Below are 21555 nucleotides of genomic sequence, written 5' to 3'. Positions count from 1 at the left end.
GGAGAGGCAGCAAGCGGGGAGAAGCAGCCGGTCATAGTGGTGGTGATAAGGGAAAATGGCATTTTCTACATCCTAACATACAGTTCTGTAACAACACTGGTAGAGACACACAGCTACTAAATGCTGAAGTACAATATAGGAAGTGTTTCAAGTACTGAGGAGGACCTGAATTACTTGGGTGAAATTCACATTCAGCTCTGTCAAGTTGATGAATAGTGACAAGCAGGCCTCACTCATTGGGTACTCACTCACTGGGTACTACTCATTGGAATATTGGAAAATGGACTACAGGTGTAGAGTTCTACAAGCACAGGTCAATATGTGTAATCATTACCCTGTAGATTCTAAGGGCACAGATCATGTGGTGAAGGTCTATATGCACAACCCTCACCACAACATTGGGCCCAACATGTTAGACTGACCTAATGCAAGTGCCAGGCAAGCAGGACAGTCACTATTCTGCTGCCTTTCCCTAGGCAGGCTCAGTACAGCTCCAACCTTGTGTGAACTGAGGTCTATTTTCACACAGAGTCACTAAACGCAGATGCTTTTACCTTCAAAGTAAACAATTAAAAATGACAAAAGAAAAGTCTATACACTGCCTCATGAACAGAAAAATGCTCTTTTCAAAAATCCTTTCGTAGATATAAAGCAACAAAAGGTATGTAACAAGGAAGGAAAAAACAACAAAAGAATGTTGTTACACCACTCAACACATCTGACACTTCATAAGCGAAGTCTTCATCTTTTAAAAAGGACTTCACTCTGTTTCTTTTTGAAACTAAATCATAACCATGAGGGAAAATTAATCTCTTTGATCAAGATATGTAGTTGCCTGTCTGGCCCCAAGTACATGCTTTTGAGCTACAGAGATTTCAGATCATATCGATATCAATGCTAAATGACTTCAAGCACGGGGTGGGGGATGAAGCGTTGCCTGGTGTTTAAGGCACAGGATCAGGAGTCAGCAGTCTTTTCATTTCAGACTTTACCTGGGACACTGGACAAGTCACCCTTATAGCCTCTGACCATCACATTTTAATACAAGCCCCTGGAGCTGTTTTCTTTCTGCTCAAAATAACTGCTGGTGTGGTTCAAATTCATACCCCATCACTAAGGTATATTCCCAAAGCTAACTTGTCTACCATACCAAAAGTCTCAGGCTCATAGCTTTGATCACTACATCCATCCTGTAATCCTCCCCCTGACTTAGGAAACTTGCTTCATCTCTCTCAAAGACAACCCCTTCTTCGGGAGTCCCACCCACATGCCCCTGCTTGGGGGTGTGACCACTTGCCACCAAGCCCCGCCCCCGCCCCACCCCGTGTGCAGGCTGAACCCCGCCCCTGAGCCTCCATGCAGGCCGAGTCCCACCACTGGCCTCCATACAGGTCAGCAGGGCCTGGGGAGATCTGTATGGAGGCCAGGGGGTGGGGCTCAGGGGGCGGGGTCATCTGCCGCCGAGCCCAGCCTCTGACCTTTTTTCAAATTGAGCCCCGCCCCTCACCCCTGGCCATGCAGGCCAGCAGGGCCTGGGGAGGCCTGCACAGAGGCCGGGGCAGGGATCAGGGGGTGGGGCAGCCTGCTGTCAAGCTCCATGCCTGGCCTCCGTGCAGGCTGAGCCCTGCCCCCCACACCCAGCCTCCATGCAGGCCAGCAGGGCCTGCACGGAGGCCCGGGGCCTGGCTCAGGGGGTACCTGCTGAGCCCCGCCCCTGCCCTCCATTTAGGCTGAGCCCCCCCAGCCTCCGTGTGGCTGGGGTGAATGCCTTCTGGTCACGTGTGGGGGGTTGCCCTTGGCTTAAAATAACTGGAGGGAAAAAGCAAGCACCTGTACACATGTGTAGAATATAAATTGTTGGAAACTGGAAAGGGAATTCAGGACCAGGCAGGGGACATAAGGTTTTCTCCGTTTCCTGGAGAATTGCAGGTTTGCAAACCTCTCTTCAGGGTATGGGATGTTGTGCCACCCTGCTCCTGCTAGTGTATGTAATGGCACAGCCAGACTGAAATCTGTTTTGCAAATAATAATAATAACAATGGCCAGAAATCTACTAGAATGCTTTAACAGCAGAGAAAGCAGGTGGTGATTCCCAGGTCAGTCCAAAGATTTATCACCTATTTCCATTACAAAGGCTCAGCCCTGGTAACATGAGTGGAAATGCCCCTGAGCACATACAAAGGGCTGCCTCACAGATCTAAAGGAAGGGGGAAAACATACTTCCAAGCAGGATTTTCAAGAGTGGGAATCAGTCCTCGCCTTTTATGGGGAATTAAAATCTTGATCCTGCCCGCATTCCTCAGTAAGTATGCCCAGCGAGGTTTATTTCTGAGAAAACATGCACCTAGCTGGGCAGCAAGATGCACTGGGTGGGGGAAAGATAAGCCATCACCCACTGCAAGCTTCTCCCTTTCTAGATATTTCTATTACAAACAGTATCTGGCATTGCTTGCAAGTGCTGGATTGTGCACCAGGGCCACATTAAGGCTGAAGAAGATTTACCATCTGCCTGGCTTAGCCAGAGTTGTCTTGCCTGAGGTGATCTCTGGCCTAGTACTGAAGACCCCCTGGCTTATTGCTGGGGACCTCAAGTATTCATATGCAGGCTCCCATGTCTGATTTTGCTCATGACTTCTTGGCTATGATAGCAGCTACAGGACTGAAGTAGCCTGGTGTAGGCTTAACACATGAGGTAAGTCCCACATTGGAACTTTTTTTGTTTGTATCAAGAAGATTCCCGATCATTCTCATGGTGCTGTTGATGCCTCCCCTGCCCCAACTTTGATCAGGAGAGACCAGACGAAATTGGTCCACCCTAAGAGGACAATGCATTCAAATGCTCCAGGATGATTATAACAACTTGGAAGGCAATTCTTTAGAAACTATGTTAAGAACATGATATGAGAAGTTAGCCCAGTCATGCTCACTTTCCAGGTGGCTTTCTGCCTCCCTCAAACAGTGCCCTTGTTTCCCAGATTACTAAAACACTGGAGGAACTTAAGAGGGTAAGGCACGAATCAGACAATGCCACAGAGTTCATTTGAAAGCCTGTGAAGCAGCAGATATGGCAACCACTAGGGAGTCTTTCTCTACTACCACTAACTCAGATAACTCAGCCACACTGATCCGTGCCTCTGCAACATCAAGGTTGAATTGCTACAATGTGAGCTTTTGTAAGACAAAGCTAATTTTTCCCAGATACAACTCTTCGGATACAATATAACCATTGTCACTGAACAAGTGAGTTCTGTCTCATGAAAGCTCCTACTGGAATATATGTGACTTCTGTTTTGTTTTGCTACCACAGACTAACACAGCTACCACACTAGAATTACTGCAATGTGTTCTATGTGGAGCTGCCCATGACAACCTGGAAATGACATTTAGTTCAAAGCATGGCAGTCTGTATACACCTGTTGCTGCCACCATGTTAAACTAGAATAGCTCTACTGACTGTGTATCTGTTTGTGCTCAGTTAACAATAATGGGGAGGATAAAATTCAGGAGAGGAAAATGTTATAACCACTTTGGGTCCCCATCAGGAAGAAAGGAAGGATATAAAGTAAACGAACAAACAAACAAACAAACTTGACTCAGACTTCAGTTGTTCAGATGCCTGAAAGAAAATGAAAATTTCTCAAAAACATTTGCAGCCACAATCATGGGTGGGGCAAGAGTGGGGAGGAGAGAAGGGGCAGCGGCACATGATGTTTTGCAGTCAATCGCTTTGAATGATTCTACATGTCAGGGACCGGAATGGACCTCACTGTGATGTGGTTGTTACGCTTAATTAATAACGAGAGAGATCACAGGTCCTAGCCTCTCATGGTACTGAGCTAAAGATAAATCCGGCTGACCTTCGATAAACAAAAAGTCTACAGAGAAATTGCTTCCAGAGTTTGTTTTACTTTGCTACAACATGGCTACTCCTGGAACATTAGGAGACCATTTATTAGCTGGCAGCCAAAGGAAATTTGGGCTGTGCCGTCTTTTTCTGCCTTGGATAAACTGTGTAAAGTTGATTTGATCAAAAGAGCATTTTACTTAATTAGTTGCTATACTGCTTTTTTTTTTCCCTTTTAGGTCACTTGTTTTTATGCAGTGGAGGTTTTAAAATTAGTTGCATTTGTTTTTGTAGACCTGCCTTGAGTTCCATATCTGTGAAGAAAGGCAGTGTATAAACATTTTAACAAACTGCATTTTGAAACATTTCTGTACCCTGGAGTAAAACTTCCTATAGTAGCCACCCACGCAGATAAGAAATAAGTGTTTCTGAGTGAGGAGCTTCCCCGATCCACTGAAATACTTCTCTGATATATGCAGAAGTATGGACAGGATAGTATTACACATGGGAGCAAAATTGTTGTCAAAAGCCAGCATGGTGTAGTGGTTAAGAGAAGGTGCCAGATTAGCTTGTGCACTCCAACACATGCCAGCTGGGTGACCTTGTGCTAGTCACAGTTCTTTGGAGCTCTCTTAGCCCCACCCACCTCACAGGGTGTTTGTTGTGAGGGGGGAAGGTAAAAGAGACTATAAGCCCCTTTGAGTCTCCTTAAAGGAGAGAAAGGAGGGATATAACTCCTTCCCCTCCTCTTCTTCTTTCTTCTTCCTCTTCCTCCTTCAAAAGTGGGTTAGGAGGATGTTGCGTGACATGCATGTGGCATTATGCATTTGGGGGAAAAACCCTCTTCCTAAATACACTCAAATTTAACTTTGACAACTTTTAAAACATTTCTGTGAAGGGTGGCAGGAAGAGGTAGTCCACAGAACTTCATGAAGCAGCTCCTTAACCAAACCTGATCATAAGCTTCCACAATGAATGCGTTTGTTTTCACTTGAACACCCAACTTAGAAAAGCAGTGAATTCAATGACACTCCTTGTACTCTTAATGCAAAGCATGTTCTTAAGTATCTTGCCGAAATGTGACTTTATAAAGTACAGACCATATGTCTTTGGGATGTGGCAAGGCTGTATTCATAAATGTTAGTAAAATGCTCTCATCTTCTCCAGTGATAGACACTGGAGAAATATTATTATCATTATTAAAGCCTTGAGAGGCATCAAGGCTTTGCAGTTCACTCAAAGACCTGAACTTAAGACAAGGTGACACAGGTAAGGAGTGAAAGCTAAAGAAGGAATCAGCACAGACCATAACATTAAAATTTCTTTTCCTGATGACATGGTGTCTGTATGATGAGGCCAAGAACAGTTCTGAGTACAATTCTATGCCCAGTTACAGATGTTTAAGCCCTTACTGAGATCACATAGTTAAATATACATTTCTAGGTACAAGACTGGAATCTTAATTCTGTTAAATAGGGTCTGGATAATACTCAGAACTTTATCTGTATTAAAGGTTGAGCTGTTGACCATGCAAATAATAAAGGAGAGCACTGAGCATGAGTATAATGCATTGTGCTAATCACCACATTTGCCCACCCGGTCTCCCTGACATGTGTATGAACCTATCACACATTATGGTTCCCACCTGAAACAGAAGTGACACATATGCCATAACACAGCCTTGGATTAAGCCTGAAAGTAACTATGGATACTGGGAGCGTGCATGTCTTGCATTAGTGGGCAAGACTTCGAGGATGCCCCAGCATTCCCGCCCCCCCCCACTTCAAAGAAAATAAATTCACCACATCTAATCTCTATTAAGACATGTGGCATTTATATCTCTTGCTGTAATCAAAAAATTAACCCCCTCAAAAGACAGCTGCCATATTGAAGGGGTTTTTGTTTTGCAGTAATCTGTATGTTACAAGATAAAACACACACAATGTAGGGCTAGCAAGGCCCTCCATGATCTTCCATACTAGTCAAAATTAGGACACTTCCTTTTTAGCCACCCGCAAATATTTCTGTATTAAAACATTTCCCAAGGCGAAACAGTTTCAGCTCCAGAGAACTGCTAAATAATTTATGGAAACTGGGTGAGTGGCATAGAAAAATGCTGAAAAACTATCCCGTGAAAAAAGACCAACCATCCTGCTGCCCGCAGTAAAAAGTCTCAGTGTGAATGCAAGTTCTCTGATGCACTTAATCTGGTAAAGTTGTATGCCTCTCTCTCCAAGTCCCTAATGAATATTAGTTACATGCACATGACAGTCAGCATATTCAAGGGTGTGAAACAGGAGGCTCTGCAACAGCTGATGACACTCCTTACCAAAAGCAACTTCAGTGATTATAGTAAAGAAGTTACCATAGGTTCAAACCACACCAGAAAGTAGGAACCACATTCAGATCCCCATGTAGGTCACTGAGCTTCCCAAAGCAACTACATACAGTGCTCTTCCCCCTGCCCCCCACCCACCAGTCACGAGCTCTTCCCTGGCTAGAAAAACAGGACCTCGGGGTTGTTAGAAGCTCTGGAAAGGGAGAAAGGCAGGTCCAGTATGGGTATAATTCCCCCTTTCAGGGCTGAAGGCAGCCTGGGAATGGGGAGGGGAATTTCCAACTAAGGAAAAGTGTAAAACTTCCATGTCTCTGGCCTCATGGCCCTGATCCACATTTCACCCCAGTACCCATTATCAAAGCAAATGTTACATAGAGCTTAATTTAAAAACAACAACCACCATACCTTCAACAGGAAGGCCTTTCTGGCTTTTTTCCAGCTGCTTCAGTTTTCTTACTTGTCCCACTAATGAACAAAATACATTTAGAGAATGGCCCATTACTCATGGAACACTTTCCTTGGTTCTTTTGACTGCGCGATGGGACTGAAATGTGGCCTCCTCGCATTCTTCTGTTTACATGAGAGGAGGCAGCCCAGTCCTGTCTTGCAGCTAGTCTTAATGGGCCTTCTTTTCCTGGTTCTCTTAACTCCGCCCCTCTTAAAGGCATAGATCTCATAACACTCAATAGTCCCAATATTGATTTCTCCCCCCACTTCCCCTCAACACACACACACTTTCTCTCTCCCAGACTCTTTCTCACTGCTATTGTGGGAGACAGGCTTGTTTTTTAAAAGAGGCTTGTCTAAAAAAAGTTTTTAAAAGCCCTCTCAATCATCAGGCTGGGCAGAAGCAGAATGGGAGAAATGGTCTGGAGCCAGAAATAGGCCCGGCTTGTATTGTTTCTTGCAGAAATCAACTTTGTTATATTGATACACTGATATATTGAAATGAGCATTAGACAAGCACAAAGGAGCCAGTAACATGGAACAGGGTAAGAGGGAAGGCATGGACAGCAGTGCGAGGAGTGGGGTGGGGCTTAGCACGCTGGCCGTGGGTGGAGGGAACAGGTCCAGTGGAAAGCTGTGCTCACTGGAAAATCTCCCTGCACTAGCTGCGAACAAAAATTAAATTCATGCTACAAGTGGTCTCGCTGGCCACGGGGAGACTAGAAAGTGAAAGCAGCGCTTGAGGAAATATATCCATATTAGCAATCCTGATGTGGCAGACATTTGCCCACATTGCGCAACAGATGCCTTGTGTGTAATCAGCCAATGAAAACTTTACAGATTTGATTTTAACGTGAAAAAGCAGTAAAAATATGCTGGCTCCCCTTTACTGTCCAACACAACAGGTTCAATTTAACACTATTATCGACATTGGTAGACATAAGCTCTGTAGTATCTCGGCCAAAATATTACTGCCTCAACTCAGTTATTCAGGAACTCAGGGCTCTGAATTACCATCCTGTTATTCCTGGTGGTTTGTCAAATTCCTGCATTCATCAAATTATTTTAAATGTTATTCGAATCTGAAGGTATAGGGCAAGAAGTTCTCTGATTCAATTTCCAGTATATCCAATGGAAAAGAACAGGTGTTGTGAAAGTTAGATCCCAGAGACCTGCTGGCCAGATCAAACAATACTGACTCTGACAGACCAATGGTCTGATTCAGTGCAAGGCACCTTCAGTGTTCTAGGTAATTTCTAGAATTATTTCAAAACAATTCATGGGGAGACACTGCTTGATGGTGAAAGGGAAGACGGACATTTGCTTTTTCTTGTTTTCAAAGAAAGGGGACATTTATTTTTATGTGACCTGCTAATACAGCCATTCCTGAGTTTTTGTTAACTTCATAAGATCTCACACAATGGCATTTAACTTGATACATTCAAGAGTTTATTTAAAGCTGAATGCAGGCAAAGCAATAAAACTAAAGTTAATCTATTTAATTTAGGAAGCCAGGGATAAAATGCCCTGGATAGTCCCAAGATAGCCTAATCTCAGAAGACAAACAGGATGAATCCTGGATGGAATTTGGATGGGCGATCTCCAAAGGCTACCAGGGTCTAACATGGAGGCAAACAATGGCAAACTACCTCTAAACATCTAATGCCTTGAAAACCCTACAAAGTCGCCATAAGCCAGCTGTGACTTATGTCACAGCATACACATAAGTTACAGCATACATACGCACACACACACATCTATCTTTTTAACATTATACACATGCATGCACGCACACACACTGCGTGATTGCCTTAAAGGAAAGCAATATTAATTAAAAGAAAGTATGCATGCCATCCTTGAAGCTGCTTACATTTCCATTTGTGCTTGAATGGCTTAACATACAATGGAGTATGACTGTTATGGTCATCCTTTTCTGTTTCATACAAGAATGGATACATTCAGTTCAATGCAAACTTGCTGAATTGCATTCAGGATACAGTGTTATAATGTAAATTACCTGCAGTGTTCTTTAGTAAAACAAATTACATGGTTAATTATTTTGCTTACCGTGAATATCTTTTTTGTGGGTTGGGCGATGACACTGGCAGGGGGTTGGCCTGCAACATCCTTTTTAAGTCTAACAGTCTACGATTTTGTATAATTGACAAGTATATACAGTATTTCCCATAATATACTTATACAATATATTAACTTTAAATACATGAAAAATATATCTCAATTCTATCACAAAAAACTAGTTACTTTTTAAAAAGACCTTTCTTACTTAGCTCTCTGTTTTTTCTCACTTCACTTTTTAAGTTGCAGGAGTTGTCTGAAACACTGATAATATTTTCAAGCTCTCTGGTGCCCTCCAAAGCCTGAAAGAAGAATAAACAAATTAAAATCTTATTCTTGAATCTAAAATCTCCCACACTTTTGTTTTACTAGTTTCAATGGCCAAAAATGCACTATGTAATTAAAAAATGCTTGTATATGACCAAACACCCAATAACTGGGCGTGGAAAGATCAGCCCATCCTTTTGTACTACCAGAGATTTTCCTTGCCTGCTGCCCGGTTCGCTGCTGCTTCCCACACCTGCTCCTGACCTGTACAGTCCTTACCCAAGTCTTTTTATCATGCTGTGACCTTCCAATGAGCTATGCTATCGCTTTGGCTTCTGGTCTGGACCAACATTCTTTCCAAATCCTCTTATGGCTAGCAGCAGCCCACCTAGCTGAAGGAATTTGACATTGCCAACAGTTAAGTAAAGGGTACCTGATTAAACCTGCACCATCTGGGATTATTAAATGCTATGTGCATAAGGTGGAAGTGAACCAGCAAGTGTATCAGGAGCAACCACTTCCATAATCCCATTCACATTTTTTAATTTGTAGCCCGCCTTTCACAGATGGCCAGATGCAGTGTGAGTGTGACCCGTGATTTTCCTGGACCTCTAAGCAGCTTTCCGTGCCATTGACCGTGGTATCGTTCTGGACTGCCATTCTGGGCTGTGACTGGGAGGCACCATTTTGCAGTGGTTCCAGTCCAACCTGGAAGGTAGGTTTCAGAGGATGGAGCTGAGGGACTGCTGTTCAGCTTCTTTGCCATTGGCTTGTGGGGTACTGCCAGGCCCCACATTGTCCCCGACACTCTTCAACATCTAAATAAGACTCCTTGGTTAAGTCATCTGGAGATCTGGACTGGTCTGTTGCCAAGATGTGGATGACATTCATCTCTATCATGTGCTTCTAGCTGATCCCTAGGAGGCTATATAGAAAGTCCTGGAGGCAGTTTTGGAATGGATGTTGGCTAATAAACTGAAGCTTAGTCCCAGCAAGATATAAATCCTAGTGGTGAGCAGAACGTCTGACCCAGGACTTTACATGTCCCCCATTCTGGATGGGATCATACTCCCCTTGAAGGAACAAATATGTAGTTTGGGCGTGCTCTTGGATCCAGGCTTACTGCTAGACAGCTACTGGAAAGAGTGCTTTTTACCAGCTTCGAATGATTAAACAGTTGTGGCTTTTCCTGGACAGCAAAAATCTGGCTACTGTGATGTATGCCTGGGCTACATCTAGATTAGACTGCTGCACTGCACTCTACGTGCGGCTACCATTGAAATGCTTGGAAACTTCAACTGGTGCAGAATGTTGACTGGTGTGGGTCACATGGAGCATATCACTCAATCTTGGCCCATCTACATTCGTCCCTCTCTGTTATTAAACACAATTAAAGATGCTGGTCACACTCTATATATAGCCTGGGACCAAAATACCTGCATTCATCTTCTGAGAATGCTTTGGGTGCCCCTGCCTTCCGAGGTTAAGCAGGCAGCACCTTGGAAGTGCCTTCTTGATCAAGGCACCAAAATTCCGGAACTTCCTCTGCAAAGAGACTTGCCGGTCTCCTTTGGTTGCCTTCTTCTACAGAGAATTCAGCTTTTTTATGTATTACATTGTGTATCTTCATTTCTTCCAAGGACTCAACAAAGTACAAGTTTATCCTGTGTTATCCTTATCACAACTCTGTAAGGCTACAAGATCACCCAGCACATTTTATGGGAAAGCAGACACTGCAACCCAGATGCCCCCATCCCCAGTCAAGCATTCTTTCTCTTAGAGTAACAGTCTTGAAGCACTGGCAAAGTGCAGTACTAAGCACAAAACAAAACTCCATCAGCTCACTGGAATTTACTTCAGATCATATGTAATGAAAGGGTAAAGACCAAAATGCAATAAAAGAGAGAAAAAATGAATTCATTTTACAAAAAGAAAAAGATGCTGGACAACATACCTGTAAACTGGTCAGTTTCTGTCTCAATTGCAGAAATCGTTCCACTGAATCATCAGCTGAAGGCTTTGCCACTAAGAATCTAAAGAAATGAGCAAACACATAAAATTAATTTAAGTAAAAATCTAACTTCTGAATCTGAATCAAACTGATCCAATGCAAAGAAGGGGATTTGCTGGTAATACAGTATTTTTGTATCACCCGTTCTCTGAAATGGGTTAAATGTAACATTCTGCAGGACTATAACTGATCAACCATGATGGTTTGTACTGTGGTACAAACCTAGCAAACCTCTCTGGGTGTCATTACGTTTCTCTCTTTTACTCATTAACTGCCAAGAAATTGTGCAGGATTTAAAACCTAGTGAATCATCCTATGGGGTTTTTAAAAATAGCAGTTAAAACATTATTGGATTATGCTGCTTTTCATAAAAACAAAAAGACAGTTGCCACTATAAGATAACAATGTATGGTCACATGCAAAGGTAAGTACCATAGAAATATACTTTTCCTTCAGCAGTAGTAGTAGTAGTAGTAGGAGGAGGAGGAGGAGGAGGAGGAGCAGGAGCAGGAGCAGGAGAGTTGGATTTATATCCCCTCTTTCTCTCCTGTAAGGAGACTGAAAGGGGCTTACAGACTCCTTTCCCTTCCCTTTCACAACAAACACCCTGTGAGGTAAGTGGGGCTGAGAGAGCTCCAAAGAGCTATGACTAGCCCAAGATCACCCAGCTGGCATGTGTGGGAGTGCCCAGGCTAATCTGAATTCCCCAGAGCCCAGATAATCTGAATTCTCCAGAGCTCAAGCGGCAGAGCAGGGAATCAAACCTGGTTCCTCCAGATTAGAGTACACCTGCTCTTAACCACTACGCCACTGCTGCTCCTAAAGCATTAGTATGTGGGGATTTGTTTCTTTTTTTATAACTAGCTACTGCTACTTTGAACATGACAGTTTTTAATCTTTATTCCCCTTGGGGACAGCTTTTAGCACTCCCCAAATATTACATCAAAAACAGAAGCCTATCTATGCAGAAGCACCCTCAGACTAACAGAATGAATGCTGGAGAAAGTTTGGTGCACCCTAATTCCACTGAAGGGTTAGCAGTTAGATGTTCATCTAATGTAGCACTCTACCAAAATTAATGGCTTTTCCCTCAGAAGGTGAAATTACAAAGGGGCAGGTGACCTGCCCTACCCCCAACAAGTACCTGGTTTGCTTTGATAACAGAATCCGTAAACCCCAAAACTGCTGACATGCCTTTGCCACATTGCCTGAATCCTACAAGAATAGACATGTATATTCTTATTATCATTATCATTGTTAGCTGACTTACTTGACACTCTTTTCCATTTCAGGTTGTCCTTTTTTGGATGAGCTTTTCAGCAGGCCATGGACTTCCTTTCTGCACCCTAGGAATAAAGACATTACAGATATAATGTCTGTATGGAAATAAATTGAAATAAATATGTTATTTCTCGTATGCACTAATCTCAGGAAGGAAAAGTCACTTGGAAAATGCTGCTTGTCCTATAACAACATCCTGAGACATAACTGCCTAAAGATTGAGTGTGTGGCAGTGACTCACTCCTAGCCAGTCGCCACACATTCCATCTGGGACAGGAGAGGCAGGGGGAAAGCGAGCACGATCTTGCATGCCGGGCTTCTCAGCCTGGCATGCAAGATCATCCCCTCCTTCGCCTCTCCTGTCTCAACCCTTTCAGGCTGGTCTCTTCCCCCACCCCACCCTGCTTCCCAAGGCCTGCAGACAGTGTGAAGCAAGGTGGGAGGAGCAATCCTGCATGTGGGACTGAGCATGCAGGAATGGGTCTTTCCTCCCACCCCCCACACCACTTCCCAAGACCAGCAGATCCTGCCTTGTTGCTGCGCCTGCCACCAACAGCTGTCTAGCACCCGTTGTATCGTTTAGAACAGGCTTTACTGCTAATTTACCATAATGTACACAAGCCAAATATAAAGCCTTCTCTGGAATTCCATTTTAAAAAACTTGATTAGAGTTCTCATTTTATGAACAAACATTAACTTAAAAGGGAGAGGGGAACCAGAATGCTAAAAGAAAAATGGAAACAAGCAACAACACAAAGCAGATATAAGGTAATACAAGATATTCAGTTAAAAGATCACAGTAATGGAGACAGGAAACAATAGACGCAACCAGATAGCAACCAGTTCAGACAAAAGATACTACATTTTAGACAGATGAAAACAGCAAGTTCAGATGGTAGACTGTGCTGGAAGAAAAAGGATAACAAATAATCAAAATGCATCAAAATTACACAAACATATGCATATATAATTTTTCAAAAATTCAGAGAAACAGATCAGAGCAGACAAAAGCATGGAAGGAAAAATATTATTTTTTATTAAATCTGAAAATCTGAACATATTGTCTGGAACAGCAAAGTGCAAGAACATGTAAAAAGAACAGATATAGAAAGAAAAGAAACAGCTATAAACCCTGAACTTGGAGTGAAGGAAAGATCACCCCAGGAATACAGGCAAGAGACAGAAGTTTGTTGTTGAGTCCAGGGACATTCAAGGCATCTTTGTGATGGCATTACAATCATCTATGCTGCACATCTTGACAAAACAGCATTTCACACTACTAACTTGGTTAAGGAAGGATAAAATTTCCAGATGTTTTACGTTCTGTAATAGTTACAATGGATCCTCAAAGGCTACAACTGTTCACAGAGAAATGTTTTCATCATGTACCATAAAACACATAAAAGAACTTGATCAGTAAGTCTGGTTACTATTCAAATATGTCATAATTGATTTTTGTTTAAATTTGCACTCAGTTATAAAAGCACAGTGCCAAAACCCAGAGAGAAAAGCAGAACCTAAATGGAAAAGAATTTGGAACTGAAAAAAGTATACAAAACCCACTGTATTTCAGTTAGCTCAATTAAATATTCCATTGGGTTAATAAGTTTATCAGCAGCAAAATAATTTTAACATTAAGTTATAAGATAAAAACAAAAATATCATAATATGTAGGAGGAAAAAAGGAAAGGTTTTTAAGTGATGGTTTGATTAGTTGCCATCATTTTGCAGCCTGGTGAAACTAGAAAGAAGAAGCTACTGCTACTTTGCTGAATAATTATCTATCTAAATGTCAGCTGTGAACACGTGATCCATCTTTTTATGTGCAAAAGGACTGTTCCCTTATGCCCATATTTAATTACAATATGGAAATATAGCACACACTCACCTTTGCCTTTGACATCCCAATATACAGACATTTCATTCCTTCAGGCATTTTCCCCTTTTTTGTCAGAAATAAAGCATGTGCAAAATCCAACAGATCACTAACACATGTAAAAATGTAAAAGCACTTTCAAATGGCGAAAAAGGAGAAACGTGTATTATTAACTGCAGCATTTGGGGTTTTAAAATTGTATACTACATGTGATATATGCACATATCGGCTTTTATTTAATAGGACAGGCAAAGATGCATAAACTGTCAACTGGCCATATTGTCTTTCTCCCTGCAGGGTTTGTTGTATTGTGTAACAGCAATAGAGCCTCTAATATGTGTGACTGTCATGCTAGCAGTCCCATCCAGCACACAGGTGACTTCAGTGGATTTATAAGGGTGTATCTCCGCCACATTTAAGTGGTAGACCATGTATATGTGTGAAAGATCAGAAATATCTAACCAAGCAGGTAGGTCATTCTTGTCTTTCTCTTGAACGCATAACTTTTAAAGTCAGATTCTCTCCTTGACAATGCCACTGGATCAAATTCAGTAAAATGAAACAGAAACTGTGCTCTTCCTAAGAAAGCAAGGTTGACTTCAGTCCTCCTAGAAAACTCCTCAATTGGGCTCAAGACCGGTAACAAAGAACAATTCGTTTAGGCCCCACCTACACAACGAGGTTTAAAACTTTAATGGAACAATTTAGTCATGATTGAAGTTCTTTGATTTCTATGTAGCTTAGGTGTAATTAACATTCTCTGCACTGGGTCTAAGCATATACAGTAGTTCTTCCCTGGAACTTATGGGGTGAATATAAGTATTTATTTCATCAATATACGTGTGTTGACATGTGCGTATATTTTTCTTATACATTATAGGTTGCATACTAATGTGTAAGATTTGAGGTGGCATGAACAGAAAACCTATGAGAGTGCCAACTTTTATGCAATCAACAGCACAGCTTTCTCTTACCTGCTAAAGGCCAAGTCAGGTCTTTTCTTCCTCTTCCTTCAGTGGGGCTCCGCTTACATAAAAGGCACCCTCTTCCCCCTCTCCACTGCACCTTTTGACTTCATATAGGTCCCTGTGTGGCTTCATATGGGTCCCAAAGTGTGGGGAATGATTGGGGGATGTGGGGTGGGAAAGAGACAGGAATATTTGCATGCTGGATCCAGCCCTCTATGTTATTCATTCAGCCACTTCACTTGATACTTGAGTGCTAGACCAAATATATATATATATATCTGAATGTCTTTACAATTCTGCAGTTCACTGTTGAAACTAGTAGTGTAGGGAGTTTTGGATCACATAATGGAACTCATGGCCTGACATATAGATGCATTATATATTTAAAATGGAACTCAGGACAAGAAAAGTAGATATTCTGAAGAATTTTGCAGCACCGCAAGTTGCTATAAGGCAGGGGTCCTCAAACTATGGCCCTCCAGATGTTCATAGACTACAATTCCCATGAGCCCTACCACTTGGCCATGCTGGCAGGGGCTGATGGGAATTGTAGTTCATGAATATCTGGAGGGCCATAGTTTGAAGACTCCTGCTATAAGGTAACATCAATTGTTCACAACTAGACAATCAAGCAACAAATGCAAAGTTTTAGCTCACACTGAGTCAACCTATGAGCTAGCAACTCAAAGGTGCATGGCAGTGTGAAAATCTGATTTTACTATGCTGATAACATAGTCTTTCACCAAGTTTATCAGCCAATGTCACTTTGCCTGAAAGGAAAAGACCACCACTCTCCTCAGGTTAGTCTCATCTTGCCATACCTCAGAAGTTAAGTACAGTCGGCCTGGTCAGTATTTGGATGGGAGACCACCAAGTAAGCCCACAGTTACTATTCAGAAGTAGGCAATGGCAAACCACCTCTGATAATCTCTTGCTTTGAAAATCCCATGAGGGGATTTAAGTCAGCTGCAACTTGATGGCATTTTCCACTACCACCCCTCACTGGATGACAGAAAGTACTTGTAAAAGAGTATAAGCATTTACGTGGATATTAGTAGTCATTAACACAGAGTGGAAAAGGGCAAAAATGCCCCCTTTTAATGAGTACAGGCATTTTTATTTTGACTCAGCTATGGATGCAACAATCAAATTAGATTCAACAGACAAATTTTTCCTCATATGTCTGTCCTGTCTATATATAAAGGGTAGTGGGGTTAGTCTTATTTGACTAGCAAAAAGGAAATGTGGAGGAGAGGGATGCTGAACTTTCCCCTCAGATCTATGCTCCAAGCAATCCCCCTCAGAATCAGGAAAAGCAAAATGGATAAAGCAAGCAACTGCAGGGAGGCAAAGAATGGAAAGGAGAGAAGTTTGATCCAAGTGCTTTGTAAATGTCTTAGGCAGATATGTGAGTGATGACCTTGTCACATCTAGTTCTTTCCTAAGGCAGCAGCAGGATTGATTAATGAGCCTTTCCTATGAGCCCTCATGCCTATGAGGTCTGTGCCGTCTCAGTGCCCTCCACTGAAAACACGCTAAAATTTCTTAAATAATACACACATTGTTGTAAAGTGCGAGGATAGACATAGAAGCAGTTCATTGTCATCCCAATTTTTTTCTGAAGCTTTAGGAAATTATGTGTGATATTATGACGTGGGATGTAAATACAGCTGTCTCTAGCAAGCTCAAGGACAACTAAGGAAATTTAATTGAAAGGCAGAATGCCATCCGAGTCTTCCTGATTAGATGGAAAGTACTCCAGCCAACCCACATAGTGGTGGAATGAAGTTAAACAGCAAAATACACAACGGTACTTCTCAAAAAGGCTCATCTTTAAACTCCAACATTATTCAACCCTTAGCAGTCGAGGATCCTGAAAACAAACTGATAATTTTTGTGAGCTCACAAAATGAAGCCTTTCATATGTTTTGCATTAAACATTTTAACAATGATTCACAGACAAAGGTATAAGTGAAACTGAAAACATAATTATTATGACTTGTTGAAGACTGAGATAATTCATGGAAGACAGCAGTAAAAAAAATTGTATTCTCGAACCATACTGTGGCAATGTATTCTGCAAATTTGTAGCTGCTAATTCTGTACACTTGCATATGACTGCCAAAGATTATGCATGTGCAGTAATACAGACGGTCTGTAACATGTCAGATGATTTACATAAAATCAGTACCAAAGGAGCAGATAATACAATGTTGGATATTATTAAAATATCATTCTACATCATTACCAGACAGTGTAGCTCCTTTAACATACCAAATACTTGGGAGTGGTATTAAATATGATGAATTACAAGTGGTACATTACAAGATTACAATCTAGCACTACTCACTGCTGTTCTTTTTCAGTAAACAAAGGAAAACAAAATAAGCTAAAAGAGACCCATCTATTTATGAAAGATGTAAAAAAAGTTGGATTTCACCATGAAGGTCCAAATTTACCCTGAGAGACAGAAAAAAACCCATACCATATAAAACATAAATTACTAAATCAAGAATTTTACTTGGCCAACAACCAGAAAAATTCAGCCGTAACTAGAAGAGGATGTTCAACTAACCATTTGATAGACCATTTCTTTGCTCTTGTACATTATTGCTCCTGGGACTTGAAAATGGACTGATTGAACGTGTTCCTGTTGTTGGTGAATAAGGCTTGTGATTTTTCTTCATGCTCTCCAGCGATGTTCTGGGCCTCTAAAAAATAACAATAAAAGCTGTATAAGAAAAATGCAGTGAAAGGTATGAGTCTCTCTAGAGTATGGATGGGCATTATGCATCTCTTGATGCTTTTCAGGTGACCCCACAGACTCTGGATTAAGTCTCAAGAACTCCAATTTTCATGGACAAAACTGTTTCCAGTTATCATGGAAATAATATGGTTGAGGTTGAAGAACAGTTTCCAAACAAAAAAGATACACAAGATTCCTGAGGATGCGGCTAAATGGTAGGACTTCCTTTGTTTTTTTTAAACAAAATATTTGGTATTTAACAATTCCTGACTTTAAAAAGCAGGAGGCTTTTGGACAGCCCAATCTGGGGGGTGGACATTTATGGAGCTGGTGCAGCCTTGAGCTGGTATGGATGCCCACCCACCTGGTGCAAGGGACAAATGCGCTAACATATCAGATCCGATACATGGGTGGGTGGGCTCCCCTCAGCCCCACAACTGCAAAACCCAGAAGTTCTGGCTGCGGTGGAGCTGTGCTGGTATCTGGAATGGAAGTCGGTGTGAGGGGGGCTGACAGGGCATTCCTGAGGGCAGAGCTGACATTAGTTGGCTCCCAACCCAGGTTTGTGGCCAGTTGAACTGCAGCCCTGGCCTGAGCCTGCAGTCATTGGCCTCAAGGAAGGGCTTTCTGGAGGCAGGGAGGGGTTTTGCTGTTTTCTCCTTCCCCACATCTCTGGAAAGCCCTCTGAAGGTGGTGGGGCAGCAAAGCAGCAGCACTGTCCCTGGCCACCTCCACTGTCTGGAGTGGACTGTCAATTAAGTATTGTCTAAATCAGGGGTAGGGAACCTGCGGCTCTCCAGATGTTCAGGAACTACAATTCCCATCAGCCCCTGCCAGCATGGCCAATTGGCCATGCTGGCAGGGGCTGATGGGAATTGTAGTTCCTGAACATCTGGAGAGCCGCAGGTTCCCTACCCCTGGTCTAAATGAAGAGAAGACAGGCATTGCACAAGATTTGAAACTCGTGGAAAACTGGATCACCTGTCTTCTTTTAATTCAGACAGTACTTCATATCAGACAACCACATAGTGGCTGATCTTACTCCATGGCAAAATTACTACAGATTTGTGAGACTAATTTGGGACTGCTATGTTGGATTTATAGCGCCTGCTTTGTTAGGAATTGTGCAGCATTGTACCATTGATTTTTTCATTGCTGCCATTTTTTGTATTTGAAGATGAATTTTTATGGTTAATGTTTTTGTAACACACATGTTCTTCATAAATAGCAGCACTTTTTGAGTAGCTAGGTTATAGTTTCTTTCCTTCTCTTTTATGGTAGATGACACATGATCTGTAACCCATAGTGATATTGGTATAGACATTACTAGTATACCATTGCCACTGTGTCCACTGGATGAAGGAATCACATCCAAAGGAGTCATGTTGACACCATCAGCCCCCTTGGGTCACATACTATTTATGTAATTACCTCCTAGAAGATATGAACCTCAATGATATTTGTTTTCAACTGTGCTGCTTGGCTATCAGAAGACTGCATAGTCTTGAGTTCATACATACAGAAGTGATGTCTGCAGAAGACTGAAGGAGAAAATACTTAGCAGATACATAACAAGTGCTATGCAAGCAAATGAACTCATTTCAGATTAAATGCAGTGGCTGCTTTCCCAAAGAATATGTGCTATTCCCTAAGTTTATGTAAAAGTACTATTCCTAGACCCCAAATCTAAAGGGGAGCTCTGTGATTACTCAGTCAAAAGAGAAATGTAATCTGGACATACTTGTACACTTCTCTTCTTAATTACTACTTCAAAGATTCTTCTCCCTGATCCTGGCACTAAAATCTGGTTGCAGAGCTTAATCCTGAGCTGCGGCAAACTATGAATAAATTTGTAAACAGCTATTCTGACTGCTCAAGCAGATTAATTATTTTACCTAACAAGAGTACCCACACATATGTGAACAAAAAACCTGCTGTTTCTGTTGATGAGCTTCTTTGCATGATCTCTCCAATGTTCATGCAATTAATAGCAGACTCCATATAAAATGATTAATATATTTACAAACATCTTATACTTTGGCACTTTTAAAAAATCAGACAGCATCAATGTCATTAAAGGCAACAATACAGTTGAAAATCCCTGCAACAAGTCTAACTCCACAAAACGTATATTTTTAGTAGCATCTCTAATTTTAGCTGTGCATCTGTGTGTCTCCTCCTTCTGTGTGTATCCTCAAAACTGCACATATAAACCACTTCTGGGCACCTTAGCAGTATTCAGCTTCATATTTTCTTTCCTTTTCATGATATAATAATTACATTAATCTATAAGGTAATAAACAATCCATGTTCATCAATTGCAAGTGATTTAATTCCACCCATAATATTTTGAAGAGAAAACTTCAACCTTTCAACTTTGAGATTTTGACACGGCAAATATCCTAAATAGGTCCTCCCAAAAATATTTTTCCACTCTCATTTCAGGGGGGGAGGATTTGAGGAAACGGCTTTAGGGTGGAACAGAATAATTTCAGGCTGAACCACTTGCCTCTAAAAATGTTATTATGACCAATGAAGCAGATGCAAAATTACAGTCACAGCTGTATTCAGAGCACAACAAGGTGGGTAATGGAAAAATAAATTGCTAATTAAACTGCTAATGATTTTTGTTAGTGCCTCCACTGTATTCTGTCATTTTTAAAGCACAAAAAGTATACAGAATATATTTTAACACTGCCAAGTTTCCAATTTTGCTAAGTATCACAGAGACCGCTAAAGACTGCCACCTATAAAAGAAGCAGGGGGATAGGTATACGAAACAGGAGGCTTGTTTTATTTACCAGCCCTTAGGTACATCCAGGCTTGCTCCCCAATTTTGCAACCTTTAAGGCTGCTTGCTTCACAAATTCCCCTATAGTAGGGCTTGGAGCAGCACCCACAGTTGGTATTTGAAGGTAATAATCTGGAATATGTTGCGACATGATGGCTCTGGAACTAGATACAGATCCCATTTTACCAAAAAGAAAGAAAAAGCAGAGCAACAGTACAATTTTATTTTTATTGTGATAACAGTAGGGAAATTTATTGCAGTGTTAGTATTTTATTGTTTCATTATGTTAGACTAGCTAAGAGAGGTAATTACATTCTCAACATAAAAATGTCTTTAATGTTTTCATTTCAATTTTGCAGTTTATAATATGCAGATTACAGCATTATCATAATCCCATATTGTTATATGTACAGTGAGATAGCAACACATTTTATTCTCCAATTACAGAGCTAATTTCTAATAAATGATTTCATCAAGGTCCTTAGTTCATTCGGCATTTGAGAAAGGTGTACATAATAAAAACATGCCCTGCCATTCCTTCAGTTATAGTCAATTGCTTCACGTAAGTCAGATTATTGTACAAAAATAGTTCTTCTATGAAAGATACCTTCTTCACTTCTTCATATTCAAAAATGCTTTAGTACAGATTGTCAAATAAGTGATGATAGTGCACTACCAATCATTTATGTATATTATAAAAATAATTTAATCATAGGAACAGGAATACAAAACTTACTTTTGTCATGGAAAAGCTGTCCAACTTCAAAGCTCTCTTAACACTGTTGGAGAAAGAAAGTTTTGTTATCCTTCAAAAGCAAATTTTCTACTGGGAAAATCCACACATTAAGACTACCAAATAATAAAAATTATTGTATGCTTTTACACAACAGATATTAACCTCCTAGAAGGC

The 21555-nt window shown here is 41.3% G+C and overlaps 1 protein-coding gene across 4 annotated transcripts in view; it reads right to left on the bottom strand.

Moving 5' to 3' along the window:
• The window catches only part of LOC125432630 (integrin subunit beta 3 binding protein), a 43298-nt gene that overhangs the window by 13987 nt on the left and 7756 nt on the right, over positions 1-21555 (bottom strand). For 3 of the 4 annotated variants that reach the window (XR_007244505.1, XR_007244504.1, XM_048496389.1), the window contains exons 2-7: positions 21382-21424; positions 17684-17819; positions 12254-12329; positions 10927-11005; positions 8914-9007; positions 6588-6647 (exon numbers count right to left, since the gene is read on the bottom strand). Coding sequence is in view for 2 of the 4 variants with exons in the window: in XM_048496389.1 (XP_048352346.1) it covers positions 6588-6647; positions 8914-9007; positions 10927-11005; positions 12254-12329; positions 17684-17819; positions 21382-21424 (488 nt within the window). In the remaining 2 variants the exon portion in view is untranslated. The remainder of the gene's footprint in view (positions 1-6587; positions 6648-8913; positions 9008-10926; positions 11006-12253; positions 12330-17683; positions 17820-21381; positions 21425-21555) is intronic. The other variant, XM_048496390.1, reaches the window with a different exon arrangement.

The sequence above is a fragment of the Sphaerodactylus townsendi genome, linkage group LG05 (assembly GCF_021028975.2).
Source record: "Sphaerodactylus townsendi isolate TG3544 linkage group LG05, MPM_Stown_v2.3, whole genome shotgun sequence".
Lineage (NCBI taxonomy): Eukaryota > Metazoa > Chordata > Lepidosauria > Squamata > Sphaerodactylidae > Sphaerodactylus > Sphaerodactylus townsendi.
This window is presented reverse-complemented; position numbering and strand designations above follow the sequence as displayed.